Here is a 16673-nt window from a genome sequence, read left to right on the forward strand (position 1 = left end):
TGGTGAGAGGGAGGCTTAAACATGACTTAAATTTAAGACTAGTATCAAATTAAGACATTTTTATTTAGTTTGGGCTTAAATTTTATGTTAAGTCCAAGAAGTGGTTTTAAAAGCATTTAAGACCTTTTGTGCAACCGACCCTAGGTCTGCATGTTTGACAATGGTTAAATGTTTTGGCAGCATTCTCAATGATTAATGCTTGGCTAAAGTCTAAAACCTCAACATCCACAACAGTGGTAGTGACCTTGAGTGTTTCTGAGGGTACCCCGGCCCGCAGGCAGCTCTGGGCTGCACAGCTCTTTCACTTTACAAACTGTTCCCAGTCTGCACGTCTGCCTGATCCTGTGCAATATTAATGCAGCTCATCTCAGAACACCCTGAGCCATCAACTGCAGGGCTTTTAGTGGGAAACCAGAGAAGAAGAAACAGGCATGCTTTTGGATTGCTAGGTCCCAGCTTCACTGATCCTGTCACTGGCCTTATCTAACAATCTCTAAAAAGGAATGCATTTTGCACTCCAGATCCCAGATACTGTGGTTGGATTGAGTAATCTTATCTTGCTATACTAGCTAAATTAAATTTCAAAGTCTAAAAAATAAGATCTGTTTTATATGAAAGACAGTAATAACATAAGAAAATTTACAAATGAGAGTTGAGTAGACCATTCAGCCTGTCAGTCCTAGAAGCTGGTTAATCTCAAATCTCAAGTCAGGTCTTAAAAGATCTCAATAATTCAGTATCAACAGCATGGCTAGGAAACCCATTCCATATGATCTTTATGTAAAGAAGTGTCTCTTACTCTCTGTCTTAAGTCTGTTTCTACTTCTGAAGTGTCCTCTGCTCCTGCTTGTATGTGCTTTGCTTTGTCAGCAGCTTTTAAATTTTAAAAACTTCTGGCAAGTTCTGCAGCAATATAAACACTTTTGATATTTCTACAGAACAGAGAGAAATTTAACAGTGCCTTTGGCTGTGTCCATTTAACAGTGCATAGTTCAAAACTAATAAATCACAGTAATAAAATAACATTCTCTACAATGCATTTCTGTATCAAGTCACATACATCTCTAATCACTAATCAATAGATGCAGCGACACACATACAAACAACCCCCCATCCACCAGCACTTATTCAGTCAAGCTTATTAAAATCTTGCTCTTATGTGGAGTCCAGCTGCTGTATCAGGAACTGATATATCAAATTAAAACAGCATTCCCTATTCCAGAGGCCAGTGCAAATGCCCTTACTAATTTCAGGCAAGCATCTCTCAGGCACACAAGCATCTGTCTTAGGTTTGAAACAGTGTTGTTATAAAATTGGGAGCACTACGCTCAATCAATTTCAATGTTTTTCTGTTTGTCTTTTGGAATGAGACCATTAGATTTAAAACAACTGCAGAAGGGCTGCAGTGGAAGAAGTGTAGTTCTAGCACATCAGCAGCAGGCTAGTGTTGAGCAGTGGAAGTGTAGTTCTAGTACAGAGGTGGCCAAACCGCAGCTCCTGCTGAAATGCTGGGGGACGCACACTGTGCGGCTCGAATGAACTGAAGAAAGAGAAGAAAGAATCATAAACAAAAAAGATGAGTGAAAAAGTAAAAATAACGAGTTCATTATTTTGTTCTCTGTTTCATCCATGTTTATAGTCTTGTTTTCTCCTTTCCTCTACTTTCTACTTTCTTTGAGCCTGCATGTTCTCTGCAAGAGCATTTCCTCACTTAGGACCTTCGACACTGCGCGCTGGCGCATGCACATGCGTATTGCCATCACCTGGAGTGAAGAGCACAGATTTTCAGAACATGTGTGCTGTTGAAAGTCAATTTCATAATTTTGAATTAAGTGTGTCTTTGTTTGGTGGAAACAATGGAATTAAAACCCTCCACTAGTAATAAACGAAAGTATGATGCTGAAAAGCGAGGCTTCAAGTCAGGATGGGAGGAGGATCTGCAACACATCGCTTACACACTACAGGGCGAGCTGGAACGACTCAAGCGAGTTTTGTATGGCATGGAATATTGTTCATTGCAAACATCCTTATTCAGATGAATGAATCTTTGTATAAAATAGTGCTGGCGCTGGACTAGAGAATGCATGTTTACATGTTATAATACAGGTCTAAAATTATTATATGTACCCCTTCAAAATAAATACATCTCATTTGCCATCAACAAAGCTCTGAAAAGTACTTAATACATGGCACAGTTAATCCCCCCAGCCCCCTTTTTTTAAACTGAGCGTTCAGATCTTTAAGGGAAAATAATCCTTTCAACAATTTGCTTTGATTGTAAGTCGCCCTGGATAAGGGCATCTGCTAAGAAATAAATAAATAAATAAATAAATAAATAAATAAATAAATAAATATAATAATAATAATAATAATAATAATAATAATAATAATAATAATAATAATGTGTAATCTTATGTGGTATTTCTGGTAAAATTGGGGCAGTTATCGTATTTTATCGTACTGTGTAGGCTCTGCAATGTTCTATCCCTTCTTCTTGTGTATTGTGATGCCATCAAGAGATAACTACTGCACAGAGTAAGTGGAAGATTCCATTATAATGTTGGAGATAATTTAAAAAAATGTTTAAAGCAGTGCTAGAATTTAAAATACTAGTATTGTTTGTGTCTTTGTCTTGCGGTTCTTGGCCTCGTGAAAGTGTTGATATGCGGCTCCTAGCGTCAGGAAGTTTGGCTACCCCGTCCTAGTACATCAGCAGCAGGCTAGTGTTTGCAGTGGAGGAAGTGTATTTCTAGTACATCAGCAGCAGGCTAGTGTTTGCAGTGGAGGAAGTGTAGTTCTAGTACATCAGCAGCAGGCTAGTGTTTGCAGTGGAGGAAGTGTAGTTCTAGTACATCAGCAGCAGGCTAGTGTTTGCAGTGGAGGAAGTGTAGTTCTAGTACATCAGCAGCAGGCTAGTGTTGTTAGACATGTCATATTTCCTGTTTGAATTCTCATTTCTTATATCAAACTACACACAGTTTCTGCAATCAGATATTACACAAAGCTCAAAGATCAGCTATATGCAGAGCTGCCCGCCCCGATTACTGGAATACTGGGATTGAGCTCTCCACAGAAACCAGGTGCTGGCAATCAGGTGAGGGGCATTGCTGTTGACTGGGCTGATTTTACTATTCAGAGTGAAACAAGTGAAGAAACAGCTGCTTGGGTTTGGGATGATTGCTGCTTTTAGAGCACAGCAATCCACATACTGCATTTACCATTAATAACATGATATGAGTAACACTGAGTTACAGAACCCCCTGCAGCGTTTTCAAGAAACACATTGCATGAACCTGGTTGTTGTGCTATTGTTATTCAAACATCGCAGTGCATCAGGTTCACACTTTCACACTCCCTCATGCAACAATGCTGGTGAAATGAGTGGTGTATTGTGGGAACAGAAACCCAGCCTTGTTGCAGGAGGGAGAGTGATCTGGATACACTGCCATCATTATAAGAGAAATTATCTTTCTCCTGGAGAACACACCTGGTAAATCTTGAGAAATGATCTTTCTCCTGGAGAACGCACCTGGGAAATCTTGAGAAATGATCTTTCTCCTGGAGAACGCACCTGGTAAATCTTGAGAAATGATCTTTCTCCTGGAGAACACACCTGGTAAATCTTGAGAAATGTATTCCCCACCAGATTTTTGACCCATGTATGATAAAAAAAATGTCAAGAGTCAGCAATATGTTTAATAATTTGATTAAACAACAGAGGATACAGCAAGGGTAGCGCAATGTGTTTCCTGTTGGACAGTGAATATGATTATAATATTGAGCTACATTAAAACTAAGTCACTTCATCCACATACACAGGGGTCCTCATAATCAAGTAATCATCACACAGTACCCGAAAGGTTAAAAATAGTTGTATACAATTGATCGGATTATAGATTGATCGAATTCCTGCTTTTTAACTTTTTTATATATATAAATAAAATATATACTGTTATTTATATATGCTATTTAATATGTAGCAGTTGTGTGTGTGTGACATGCCTGAGGACCTTTTATACAAAGGTATTTTGTTGTCTAAATGTAAATGCTTTATTTAAAAAAAATAATTATATATATAGAGTGTACAAAACATTAGGAACACCTGCTCTTTCCATGAAATAGACTGACGAGGTGAATCCAGGTGAAAGCTATGATCCCTTATTGATGTAACCTGTTAAATCCACTTCAATCAGTGTAGATGAAGGGGAGATAGGTTAAAGAAGGATTTTTAAGCCTTGACACAATTGAGACGTGGATTGTGTATGTGTGCCATTCAGCGGGTAAATGGGCAAGACAAAAGATTTAAGTGCCTTTGAACGGGGTATGGTAGTAGGTGCCAGGCGCGCCGGTTTGAGTGTGTCAAGAACTGCAACGCTGCTGGGTTTTTCATGCTCAGCAGTTTCCCGGGTGTATCAAGGATGGTCCACCACCTAAAGGACATCCAGCCAACGGCAGGCCAGTGGTCGAAAACGGCTCATTGATGAAAGAGGCCAAAGGAAGAGGCTGACACAAATTGTGCAGAGCAACAGACAGACTACAGTTAGTCAACTGACAGTCCAGTACAACATTGGTGCCGAAAGACCCATAAAAGAATGCACAACTCGTTGTACCTTGACACGAATGGGGTATGGCAGCCGACGACCTAACAGAGTTCCACTTCTTTCAGCAAAACACAAGAAACTGCGTTTGCAGTGGGCTAAGGAACGAAAACACTGGACATGGAGGATTGGAAAAACATTGGCTTGTCTGATGAATCCTGGTTCCTGCTGTTTCACGCTGATGGGAGGACTAGGGTATGTTTTGTACTGTACAGTGCTTTGTGATAAAAGCACTATATAAGTGTAATAAATAAATAAATAAATAAATAAATACAAACAATTAAAAAAATCTATGGGTTCACCATATAGAGTGTGACTGACAGACAGACACCCACAGACACAGACAGACACACCCACAGACAGACAGACAGACAGACACACACACAGAGACCGACAGGCAGGCAGGCAGGCAGACAGACACACAGACAGACAGACAAACAGACAGACACACAGACACACAGACAGACAAGATCAGTGCATAAGGGTCCCCCATGTTTTGAATGACGGCCCTAAAAATAACCTAACAGTGATATTCTGTAATGTTACACAGCGAGATACAGAGCGTGAGTATATGCTCTTAAATGAATACATGGGGATAACATTTTGTTTTAAACTTTGGACTGAAAGCTTAGGTGCCCAGGGATTCACCTAGTAAGTATTGGCACTTGGAGTGCAAGTTGAGTCATGCAAGCATGGTTCAAATCTCACTCATGTTGTTTGGCTGTGGACCCATAGGGCAGGGAGTGAGTAAACGTGGCTGGGGATAAGTAGTTAACCTCATCATACTTCAGCATCCTCTAGTGATCAGACTACTGGTCAGGAAATTAAGTGGAAATGATTCGCACAGGGGAAGGGAGACACTTCTTCACACAGAGAGTGGTGAGGGGATGGAATGGGTTATCTAGTCATAAAGTGTAATAAAGCATAGTGAAAGCATGGCAAAGTATAGGCCAGAGAGGTATGGTCAAGCATTAAAAACATAGCAAACCATGGTAAACTAATACATAGTATAACTGTAAAATGATCTTGCAGATTTACTGCAGTAAAGTTTTATAAGTGTGGTTGCATCTTAAAGAGTAAGTAGCGGGGTTCCGAAAGATCCAGTGTTACACTCCCCCACGTGCTGCTACAACTGTTTAAAGAACGGACCTGTCATTTTTCTGTTCATTAACATCCTGATAACTTTTTACACTTATAACATTAAAGTCTGTTTCAAAACTTTTTTCAAATTGCCCGCTCTAGTGAACCGATAGTGTAAGGATTATTGCCCACATTGTCAAACAGGTAACATGGCAATAACGATCCATGATGTGATATGGAACAAAAAAGCCAGCGCACAAAAGAGCTTTGAAACAAACTTTAAAGTTAAGTGTAAAACATTGTCAGAATGTTAACAATGAAAAGAAATGACAGGTATGTTATTTAAACAGGTGTAGGAACACATGGGGACGTGGAAGGCTGTATTATTGGGAATCCCGCTACTTATTCTTGAAGTCATCCTGAGTAAGTATGTTCCCACAATGAGGCTAAATTCAAATTTAGACAAAAATCTATCAAGGAAAAGAAAATATAGCCCAATGTATGTGTCTATGGTTTTCAAACAAATATCAATGTTTCTCAAAAAGGAGCTTTCTTGTAGAGCTCTTAAATTATGGAATGCTCTGCCTTTGTTTGTCAGGAAGCTTGGACTGTTACAGTTTTTAAGTCAAGACTAACAACACACTCATAAAATGACTTTCTTATCTTAGTGGGTTTTAATGTAACTTTAAAATGCTGATTTGTATTATTATGTGTAACTGTTATTTAAATATGTTATTTAAATGGTTTGACTATGGCAGTTGTGTGTGTGACATGCTATACAAATGTATTGTGGCTTGTTCTTTTTTTCTGCTATGCACTGTACACGCTTTGCAATACTTTTGTATAAAAAGCGCTATATAAATGCAATAAAAAATAAATAAATAAAAAGACAGATGGGGCCAACATAGCACAGGTGTGAAGCTCCAAAAAGCTGTCTCTGGGTTTGCCTCCTACAATACCAAGCCAGTCTAAGAAAAGAAGCAAGGCTCCACGCAGGTGTTTTAGGACTGGCTGCTGCCTGACCTTTGCCTTGTTTGATAATCATTCAACCTTTTTTTTTGAGAAAAGTTTTATAAATAAAATGTTATTCATAAAAATCATGACGCTTATATAAGGCCCACATTATTGTAAACTATTATAAATAGTCACACATTTACATAAAGTTGTAAGCTTCCCTTAGAACATTTTAAGAAAGTAAAACTTTTCAGACTTTGTCAGCTTGACTGAGTGTGAGTCTGAGTATGTGAGTGCATATGAATTTAGGTAATGTAAACACACATGAAAACCAACAAGAATGGCTTTGTGACAGTGCAGATGCACAGAACATCAACAAGCAGGTACAAAGGAGGGCACTTCTACCATCTTTATTTTTATCAGTACATAAGGCAGAGACACCATCAAAAACAGACCTCTCGTCATGGGCAGAGATTCTCCTGTAACAGACCACACAGCTGTCATTTGTGAAGCAAAAGAAAAACAGCTAACCCAAAGCCAAGCCTATATAAGAACAGAAGAATGTTCTGGATCATTAATGCTTGTTTTGTTACTAATTGATCCATCCCATCTAGACAGCTCTTGGAGACTTACAATGAATCAGCAGCCGTAACATGGCATTCCATACACCCAGCTGTGACATGGCATTCCATACACCCAGCTGTAACATGGCATTCCATACACCCAGCTGTGACATGGCATTCCATACACCCAGCTGTGACATGGCATTCCATACACCCAGCTGTGACATGGCATTCCATACACCCAGCTGTGACATGGCATTCCATACACCCAGCTGTGACATGGCATTCCATACACCCAGCTGTGACATGGCATTCCATACACCCAGCTGTGACATGGCATTCCATACACCCAGCTGTAACATGGCATTCCATACACCCAGCTGTGACATGGCATTTCATACACCCAGCTGTGACATGGCATTCCATACACCCAGCTGTAACATGGCATTCCATACACCCAGCTGTAACATGGCATTCCATACACCCAGCTGTGACATAGCATTCCATACACCCAGCTGTAACATGTCTTTGGTGACACCTTTTAGGATTGGAGTGGAAACTCTTCTCTTGAAAGACAACATGTTTATAACAGCTTGTTTCCGCACTGCTTTTACCATCCAGCTGAAGAAGGACTTGCAGACTGAAATCTCCTGATATAATAGATTTTTTTTAAATCAATTGTTCACATTTTTATGTAGCTACATGACCATGGCTGTCTCTAGCTATGAGGACAGCGAGGTCGTGTCCTCGGTTGTTTTTTGCATCATCAAAGCTGATGCTCATGTATAAATTCTGGTAAAGTACAAAAGACTCCTTCATTTTCTCTGTTAGTTTGCCATGTAACACAGATTTGGAGGCTGAATATTAAACACCAAGCAGTCATATAAATACTGCAGCTACAACCTGAAACCCAAGTGTGCCCTCGGGAGAACGTCAGCTCTGGTTATGGCCCCTATTTTATGACCTTTTTATAGTCTTGGTCCCGAATTTTCTCCATATAAAATATATGCATCCTGCCTCTTAATTTTTTAATTCGACACCACACTTTACCCGACACTTGTTACAGGTACTGAAGGGTCAAAAACTGTTAAAAAGACTAGTGGAGAACACTGTCGTGTCACGTGACTGACCTCTGAATAGAAATGGATCGGTCATTCATTCATTCGCAACTACCAAGTGCAGCTGGTTAGTGTCAGTTCATAATGAGTGAGAAGCGAAAAATGAGTTCTCGTTCAACTGGCTTTAAAGCTCAGGTCATTCGGGATAACAAGCTTGTCAGCAGAACTTTCAAAATGCGTGTTTCTGCACGCGAAACAATCGACAATGTTTGATTTCTGTGTGAAACGGTAAGTTTATTATTGTTTTTGTTCACCGAGTGAATGTTGTTTAATGTACATTTGTTAACTTTTGCTTTTTAAGCCATCAAATTAGACAGTACAAGCCAATACCTAACAGTATAGTCAACAGCTTGTGCAGTTTGTGGTTGGATTGTTTTCTTAAAAATATGTGCCCCGCCCCTGTGTGCATTTCTGTGTTGTATGTTGCTTGTGTTAATGTTGGTGTATAGAGATGGCTGCATGGGATATAAATGGGTGTGTGCAGCACGAGTTATTTAAAATGTATAATTGTATTTAGGCACGAGGATGGCAGATCACTTCACGTGCAATTAAAGTATTTCATATGTGAGCACGAGGTTGCACATAATTATTTCACGTGCTGGGATTCAAGTGAATAATTAATTAGTAATTGAATCCCAGCACAACAGTATATATAGATGCACGTTTTACTCACTCGGGGTTGTGTGTTCGGTGAGTGGAGAACGGGAGAGAGAGAGAAGGAGAAATAAATTAATAACAATTGCTATCACGTGCTGGTAGGACCAGCACGATACTTGTTTGTTTATTTTTACTCACCATGTTTGTGTGTCTGTCCGTCCACCGTTTGTTTAAGTGTTAGTCCGTTTTGTTTGTCTGTTTTATTTGGCCTCAAGTGTCGTGTCCTGTGTTTTGTTCAACCGTTTATTTATTTGTTTATTAAAATACTGTGCGCTGCCATTTGCGTTTTCAGTTTCAACCCCAGTACTGTCTGTCTCTGTGTGTTTCTTTCTGGCCTGAAGTCCTCCCTGCAGCTAGCCTGTCACAGAGTTGTACTGAGTTTGTACAGTACTGTATACTGTAATTGATCCATGCACTGCAGTTCTTTCAACCGTTTTCATAACGACATTTAACTAAAAATATACTCGTAAATACTGTAATATTGTAAACGTGTTACTTATATGCATGTTAATGCCATGGCTTGTGTGCACCCGTGGCTAACTCGACACCTTGGATAAGTCAACACTAAATAGCATCCTTATGGGGTGTCGAGTGAACCGAGGTTGACTGTGTGTGTATATTGTAGCGGTCACGGGAGAAGGCAGCAGTAGGGCTGGTAGGTGACGTAATCACACACAAAGACATAAGCCTGATATACGCTTCTTGCAAAGGAGCCGGCTCTTTTGTACAGTGGTATCGGCGCTATGCTTCAGTGTGAGAGGTCCCGGGTTCGCGCCCGCCCTCCACCTGTGTGTGGATTGCCTCGCCCTGTGTGATGCGCCTGCCTGCGGGAGCCAGGATCGCTACAATATTATATATATATATATATATGCAATAAGGCCCGACAGGCTGTTCATATACATCCAGTATATGGACGCCTCGGGGTGTTGTGCAGCATGAGACAAAGCCGAGTTCCTCCAACCCCCCAGAATTACGTATATTGGACGTATACGGACACCATGACGGTCAAACAGAAAAATGCATAAATCATGTTTAGGGCAAAAAATGATAAGTTTTTTTATTAAATATCCTTATGCCAATGAAGTCAAGTGAGTATATTTATTTAATTGAAACATGCAAAAGTAAGTAAATCTTTATTTTTGATCTTTATGTGTTGAATTTTACATTGCCATTAAAAGATCCACTAGGAGGCAGAATTGAGACAGCATTGAAAACATTTTTTGACAGATTCCCAATTCTGTGAGGCAGCACAGTGATTTCAAATATGTGACAAGACTCCAACTGTCCGTATCCATCCAATATACGGACAGCTGGAACCTGGCTTGACCAATCACTTTGTTTGTTTCACGTTCCATTGAAAGACCTGGATTATATATAATATAAGAAGTATAAAGTCACAGTGTCTCTTATATTTATTAAACCTTCCTTGTAAAATTTGTCTTGTCATTTGTTGAAACACCATCACATGACCAATTATGGTTTGCACTCTCGCCCTCAAAGTCCTTAACAACTGTCTATATTCATAGCACTGGTACTCATAGCTCTGACAGACTGACGTGCTCACCTTTCATATCACAAAGAAAAAATATGACAGAAGAACTTCATCTTTTTAAAGGTGAGCTTCTTTTTTTTCTTCTTTACAACTTTATTTCCATTTCCAAAGCCCCTCGAAAACACAACATAAAAAGTCAAAGGCTCAGCAATACAAATACCAAATGAAAATCTGTCATCCTAACTTAGAATAGTACAAAACAAGCTAAACAAGTATGCCTTGTGCTTGGGAGAAAGAACCCCCTTCTAAAAGTTTCCCATGGATGGCAAAATCCCAGACAAGCACTGGCAAGCATGGCATAACACAGAGTGGTAGAATAGGACAGCCTTTCTAAACCATTACAAATGTGCCACTTTGAAAAGGCATGCCGCTCAGAGGGCAGGCTCACTCACCAGCTCTTCGGCTCAGGAGTCAGCTGTTTGTGAAGAGCCACAGAAAACCCAAACAGACTGCCCCTTTCCCCATCCTTAGCAATGGTCTCGGTCACATCCAGGTTAAACCCGGACCCCAGAGGAGGGCAAGCATGCAGTGCCCAGAGGACGAAGAGCAGGGCGGCCCAGGACCAAGACATATCCAATTCCACACGAGAGACACCGCTTTCAAACTAATATTCCTTTCCTGTTCCCACTGTTTCTTCTCTCCTTGTCTCCTTCTGCTCTTCTGCTGCAGTGCTCCAGTAGGGCCAGCTGCCTGCCTGTGTGTGTGTGTGTGTGTGTGTGTGTGTGTGAGAGAGAGAGACAGCGTGTGTGTGTGTGTGAGAGAGACAGAGTGTGTGTGTGAGAGCCTCCCTCCCTCTCTCTCTCTGGCTCCTGATTGACAGAAAGGACTGAACAAGTGCTTCAGATTCCCCTCCCTCCCCCTCTCTCAGCTGACATCAACACTCAGGGGGACTGGCTGCCAAAATACCAGGCAGGGTGACTAAGGCACTGGGAAGTGTTTAGGAAGGGGCAGGCTATTCTCTTTCACACTTACACTTACATTTCCTATTAAAACACGCCGCATCAGGATTGTGTTATAAAGGGTTTTCATGTAGCGTATATTTTGTCATCTTGATTGCTATGCTGATTTTGCTGCTTGGTTACAATAATGCTGCAGGAATGGTAGTTCAAAAATCAGATCATGTCATCTCAAAGTATGTGGTGCTAACTAAATAAATCTAGTGTACTGTAAAACTGTAAATATTTGCAAGCCGTTTATTGTGCGTTTTTTGCATATGAAAAAAAAACTGCAAACATTTTTTGCCTCAAATCTCAAATTCCACTAACAATATATACTTTGTATATTGCAACAGGTCGCCAATATTTCTGAAGTGAAATAGGTTATATGGGTGTGATTCGACAAATATTTTGGTTGCAAATATTTATGGCTTTACAGTATCTTATGTAATATATATGTTCAGATGCTTTCACGTGTGTTCAGGGGCTGCTTTTCAGTTCTTGTTGCCTGCTATAGACACAGGTAGGTTAGATCATCCCTGCAATAGAACTAGAATCTTACATCCAAATGAGCTGCTATTCACTCAATAGAGCTACTTCCATGAAGACATTTATATAGCCTCTGTAATATATTTCTATTGCAACAGGAACAGAAAAGCAGCTCCTGAACTCAGGTGAAAGCACTTGAACACACATCACAATATTGGAGTCAATACTGCAGTAAGATCCACTCAGAATAAATGAAAACATTATAAAAAAAAGTTACAGGAACAAGAGAAAAACTAAGAAAATATTATTTGAAGTAAGAAAAGCAATGTAAAAAGTACAGTAAAACTGAGTGAGAACAGGGAGCATTTGTACAATGAAATTGTTCAGATTATGGAATTGTTTAAATGGCTTTCCCAATCAGGAGACCTCCTAAAAAGAAAAGCTCTTTACCTTTATATGAAGACAGGCTGAAAGAACTGAATCTATTTAGCTTATAACAAAGAAGAATGCACGTCCTTAAAATCTTAAAAGCAGATAACATAGTTAACCCTAACCAATACTTTAAGTACAACGGGATACAGAGGACACAGTTAGAAAGTGGAGACAGACTTAGGACAGGAGTAGGAGACACTTCTTCACACAGAGAGTGGTGAGGGAATGGAATGGATTACCTAGTCATGTTGTTGAAGGAGAAACTTCACGCAGAGTGGTGAGGGGATGGAATGGGTTATCTAGTCATGTTGTTGAAGGAGACACTTCTTCACACAGAGAGTGGGGAGGGGATGGAATGGGTTACCTGGTCATGTTGTTGATTCTGAATCACTGGGATCCTTTAAGACCCGACTTGACCCAAGTTTTGAGACCAATCAGCTACTAGGAACCTAATGGCCTCCCCTTGTTCATACATATTCTCATGTTTTTAAATCCATGACAATACTAGAGACTGAATAACACATAATACACACCAGAAAGACAGTATAGTGGATCCCCTCCTAGTGGCTGATGAGTTAATAATACTGATAAAAGACACAACCTTGCCTCTAAACAGCTTGCTCTTTTATTTCAATGGTGAGACATTCATCTTTAAGCTGTAGGGTTTGTGGTTCACTTCTAGTCCTTGAATTTTTGCATTTTTTGAAATGGGCTGAGATGCCAATTCATTACAACAGGTGACCAGGGTCTGTTCAGATAACAGAAGTGTTTGGATAATCAAAGTTCGGATTGTCTCTGTGATTTTACAATACTGTCTAGGGACACATGTTCAAATCAGAATACGAGCTGCTCAGACTGTACACGGCACTAAACAAGGTCCATCTTGGATCTTGGGTCTGGGAGAGTTCTGTGGTGCAGGATCTGAGGAGTAGAGTCTAAATACGATTGGACATTTTAAAAACAAATAAACACGAGCAGCAAATGCCCTTCACCTGCCTTTGGGCCATGTTACTGAATAACTATGTTGTTTGATTAGAGAAAATGGGCATAAAAGTTATTTAACCATCCCATTGACATTTATAATAGTAACAGCATAGGGAGCAGTTACAATTTCCTTATGATATTAATTGTAGCTAACAAAATAGTTCCATACATTTTCTCCATGAGTGTGAAAGAAACAAATGTTTTATAAAAACATGTATTTTCATTGTAAAACATCAGCTACCACACTAGGTTAAATAAATCTGTTTGCAAGCCATGACTTTAGACTGTCTTGCACTTCCTGGGTCACCTGGTGGGTGAATATTGTCCCCTTCACTGGCTGTGTGGTCCAGTGGTTAAAGAAAAGAGCTTGTAACCAGGAGGTCCCCGGTTCAAATCCCACCTCAGCCACTGACTCATTGTGACCATGAGCAAGTCACTTAACCTCCTTGTGCTCCGTCTTTCGGGTGAGACGTAGTTGTAAGTAACTCTGCAGCTGATGCGTTGTTCACACACCCTAGTCTCTGTAAGTCGCCTTGGATAAAGGCATCTGCTAAATAAACAAATAATAATAATAGCTGTCAATGTCGCCTGTAATGTACATTTCTGCCTTTTTTTGCACTTACTTCTTATTACATTCATAGGTTTGAAAACATATATTTTTATTAGTGTGATGAGGGCAGGATTTTCAAAAGTTTGTAAATGATAACTCCAGTGTTAATAAAGAAATCGGTATGTAGCACTGATTTGGGCATTTTCAAGCGGTACCTTAACGAGCAGCGCTTTTTGCGACTATTTATTTTGCTTGCTTGGGAATTGGTTGTTAGTAGCTTATTGATCCCAGAATCTCATCAAGCAGCTTCTTGAAGGATCACAGGGTGTCAGCTTCAACAACATTACTGGGGAGTTGGTTCTAGACCCTCACAATTCTCTGTGTAAAAAAGTGCCTCCTATTTTCTGTTCTGAATGCCCCTTAATCTAATCTACATTTGTGTCCCCTGGTCCTTGTTTCTTTTTTCAGGTCGAAAAAGTCCCCTGGGTCGACATTGTCTATACCTTTTAGAATTTTGAATGTTTGAATCAGATCGCCGCATAGTCTTCTTTGTTCAAGACTGAATAGATTCAATTCTTTTAGCCTGTCTGCATACAACATGCTTTTTAAACCCGGGATAATTCTGGTTGCTCTTCTTTGCACTCTTTCTAGAGCAGCAATATCCTTTTTGTAATGAGGTGACCAGAACTGAACACAATATTTTAGATGAGGTCTTACTAATGCATTGTAAAGTTTTAACATTACTTCCCTTGAATTAAATTGAACACTTTTTACAATATATCCGAGCATCTTGTTGGCCTTTTTTATAGTTTCCCCACTGTGAGGCGTGTGAGTAATAATGGATTGTCCAGACAGTAATTTGTGTGTAAAAGAATAAATAGTTTTATTATTTTCCTTTACACAACAAAAATAATCAAAAAAAAAGAACGGCATGAGGGAGGGGGTGCTGGAGTAATAATCAAAAAGAAGAGAAGTGGAAACGTCCTTAATCGTCTTCACGGTGTTCCCTAGACATAAAACAAAAAGAACACAAACAGACAAGAAATTATCAGTACAGTTTCCAATTCGTATCTCCAGAAATTCAAAACAAACCACCACCAAACTTTCGTTCTCCCTCCGCCCGTTACTCCGCCTATTTTCCCTCAGGGCCAACCCCGAACACAGTAGTACGTTCCCTTTAGTATGCAATGTCCCGCCCCTGTAGTCAGTGGAACACCAATCCCCAACTGACAAGTGTCCTTATAACTCACTTGACTCCAATGACTGGAATTTACATACTCGTACTTCCGCCCCTCACCAAGGTGCCGCCCCTCATAAAGATGACTTTCGTCATGGTCACGAGACCTTGGTAAGGGAAGTCCCGAGTTGTTTTGATGCCTTCTACTGTCGGGAGGCTGAATTACAGACCGAAACCCCTTTGACTCATCACACCCACATTGTCTAGATGAAGACATTTCTGAGTCAACATAAACTCCTAGGTCTTTTTCATAGATTCCTTCTTCAATTTCAGTATCTCCCATATGATATTTATAATGCACTGTAACAGGGTGACATGTTACATGTGTGGGTAGTCACTGGAAAATACTGACAGATACAGAGCATTGGTGTTGATACGCTGCTCAGGAGCACAGATTTAATTAACACTGAGCTGACACTAGGGTACCAGCAATGGTAGACCTAGTGTCACATTTAATAAAGAAATAAAAACAAAAACAAAAGCTAAAAATAAAAGTTTTCCACACAAAATGACGAGCGCTAGCCCCTCTAAAAGAAACGTCCCGCTCCAGGAACCTACTCTACGGTAACCCTCTCTATACTGGTTTGCGATCCACATTCCCTAAGCTGACCTACTTCTACAATATTGTGTTCAGTTCTGGTCACCTCATTACAAACAAAAGTGCAAAAAAGAGTGACCAGAATTATCCTGGGTTTAAAAGGCATGTCGTATGCAGACAGGCTAAAAGAATTGAATCTATTCAGTCTTGAACAAAGAAGACTACGCTGTGATCTGATTCAAACATTCGAAATTCTAAAAGGTATAGACAATGTCGACCCAGGGGACTTTTTCGACCTGAAAAAAGAAACAAGGACCAGGGGACACAAATGTAGATTAGATTAAGGGGCATTCAGAACAGAAAATAGGAGGCACTTTTTTACACAGAGAATTGTGAGGGTCTAGAACCAACTCCCCAGTAATGTTGTTGAAGCTGACACCCTGGGATCCTTCAAGAAGCTGCTTGATGAGATTCTGGGATCAATAAGCTACTAACAACCAAACGAGCAAGATGGGCCGAATGGCCTCCTCTCGTTTGTAAACTTTCTTATGTTCTTATATTGAGAGGCTTGCTGCTTTCAACAAAGACAACCAGGGGCTCCTGGATAGTATGCTGAGTTCAGAGCCTTCATTACTGCACCCTGTTGAGTAACCTCTCCATTGAGCAGAGCTGCCATACTGTACATCTCAACCACGTCATAATACAGTAGGATAGCTGAGATGTGTGTTAAAAGTACTACAAGTACAACTTGGCAGAGGAGGCTCTTGATAGCGCAATCGAGTAACGATAGAATACCTGACTGTCCTGTTTGAACCACACATTTTGTGAATACATTTATTTTGAGCTAGCAGACATTCAATACAAGGAGCGCATGGAGAAGAAATGAATGAAGAAATGCAAGATTCCAGAAAGAGACCAGGACCACCGAACATGAAAGTTATTTGATGCTAGATATCTCAAAGTTTACTGTATAAATGAAGGTTATA

At 40.1% G+C, this 16673-nt stretch overlaps 1 protein-coding gene across 5 annotated transcripts in view; it reads right to left on the minus strand.

The window, feature by feature from the left end:
- Positions 1-11284, minus strand: part of LOC117400929 (integrin alpha-7-like) — a 161045-nt gene extending 149761 nt beyond the window's left edge. For 4 of the 5 annotated variants that reach the window (XM_059011327.1, XM_059011326.1, XM_059011328.1 and 1 more), the window contains exon 1: positions 10915-11283. In XM_059011327.1, the coding sequence (XP_058867310.1) occupies positions 10915-11093 (179 nt within the window). In that variant the 5' untranslated portion in view covers positions 11094-11283. Of the gene's footprint in view, positions 1-10914 lie in introns of all 5 variants that reach the window. The other variant, XM_059011330.1, reaches the window with a different exon arrangement.
- Positions 11285-16673: the final 5389 nt, after the last annotated feature.

Source organism: Acipenser ruthenus, chromosome 42 (genome assembly GCF_902713425.1).
Source record: "Acipenser ruthenus chromosome 42, fAciRut3.2 maternal haplotype, whole genome shotgun sequence".
Taxonomy (NCBI): Eukaryota; Metazoa; Chordata; class Actinopteri; order Acipenseriformes; family Acipenseridae; genus Acipenser; species Acipenser ruthenus.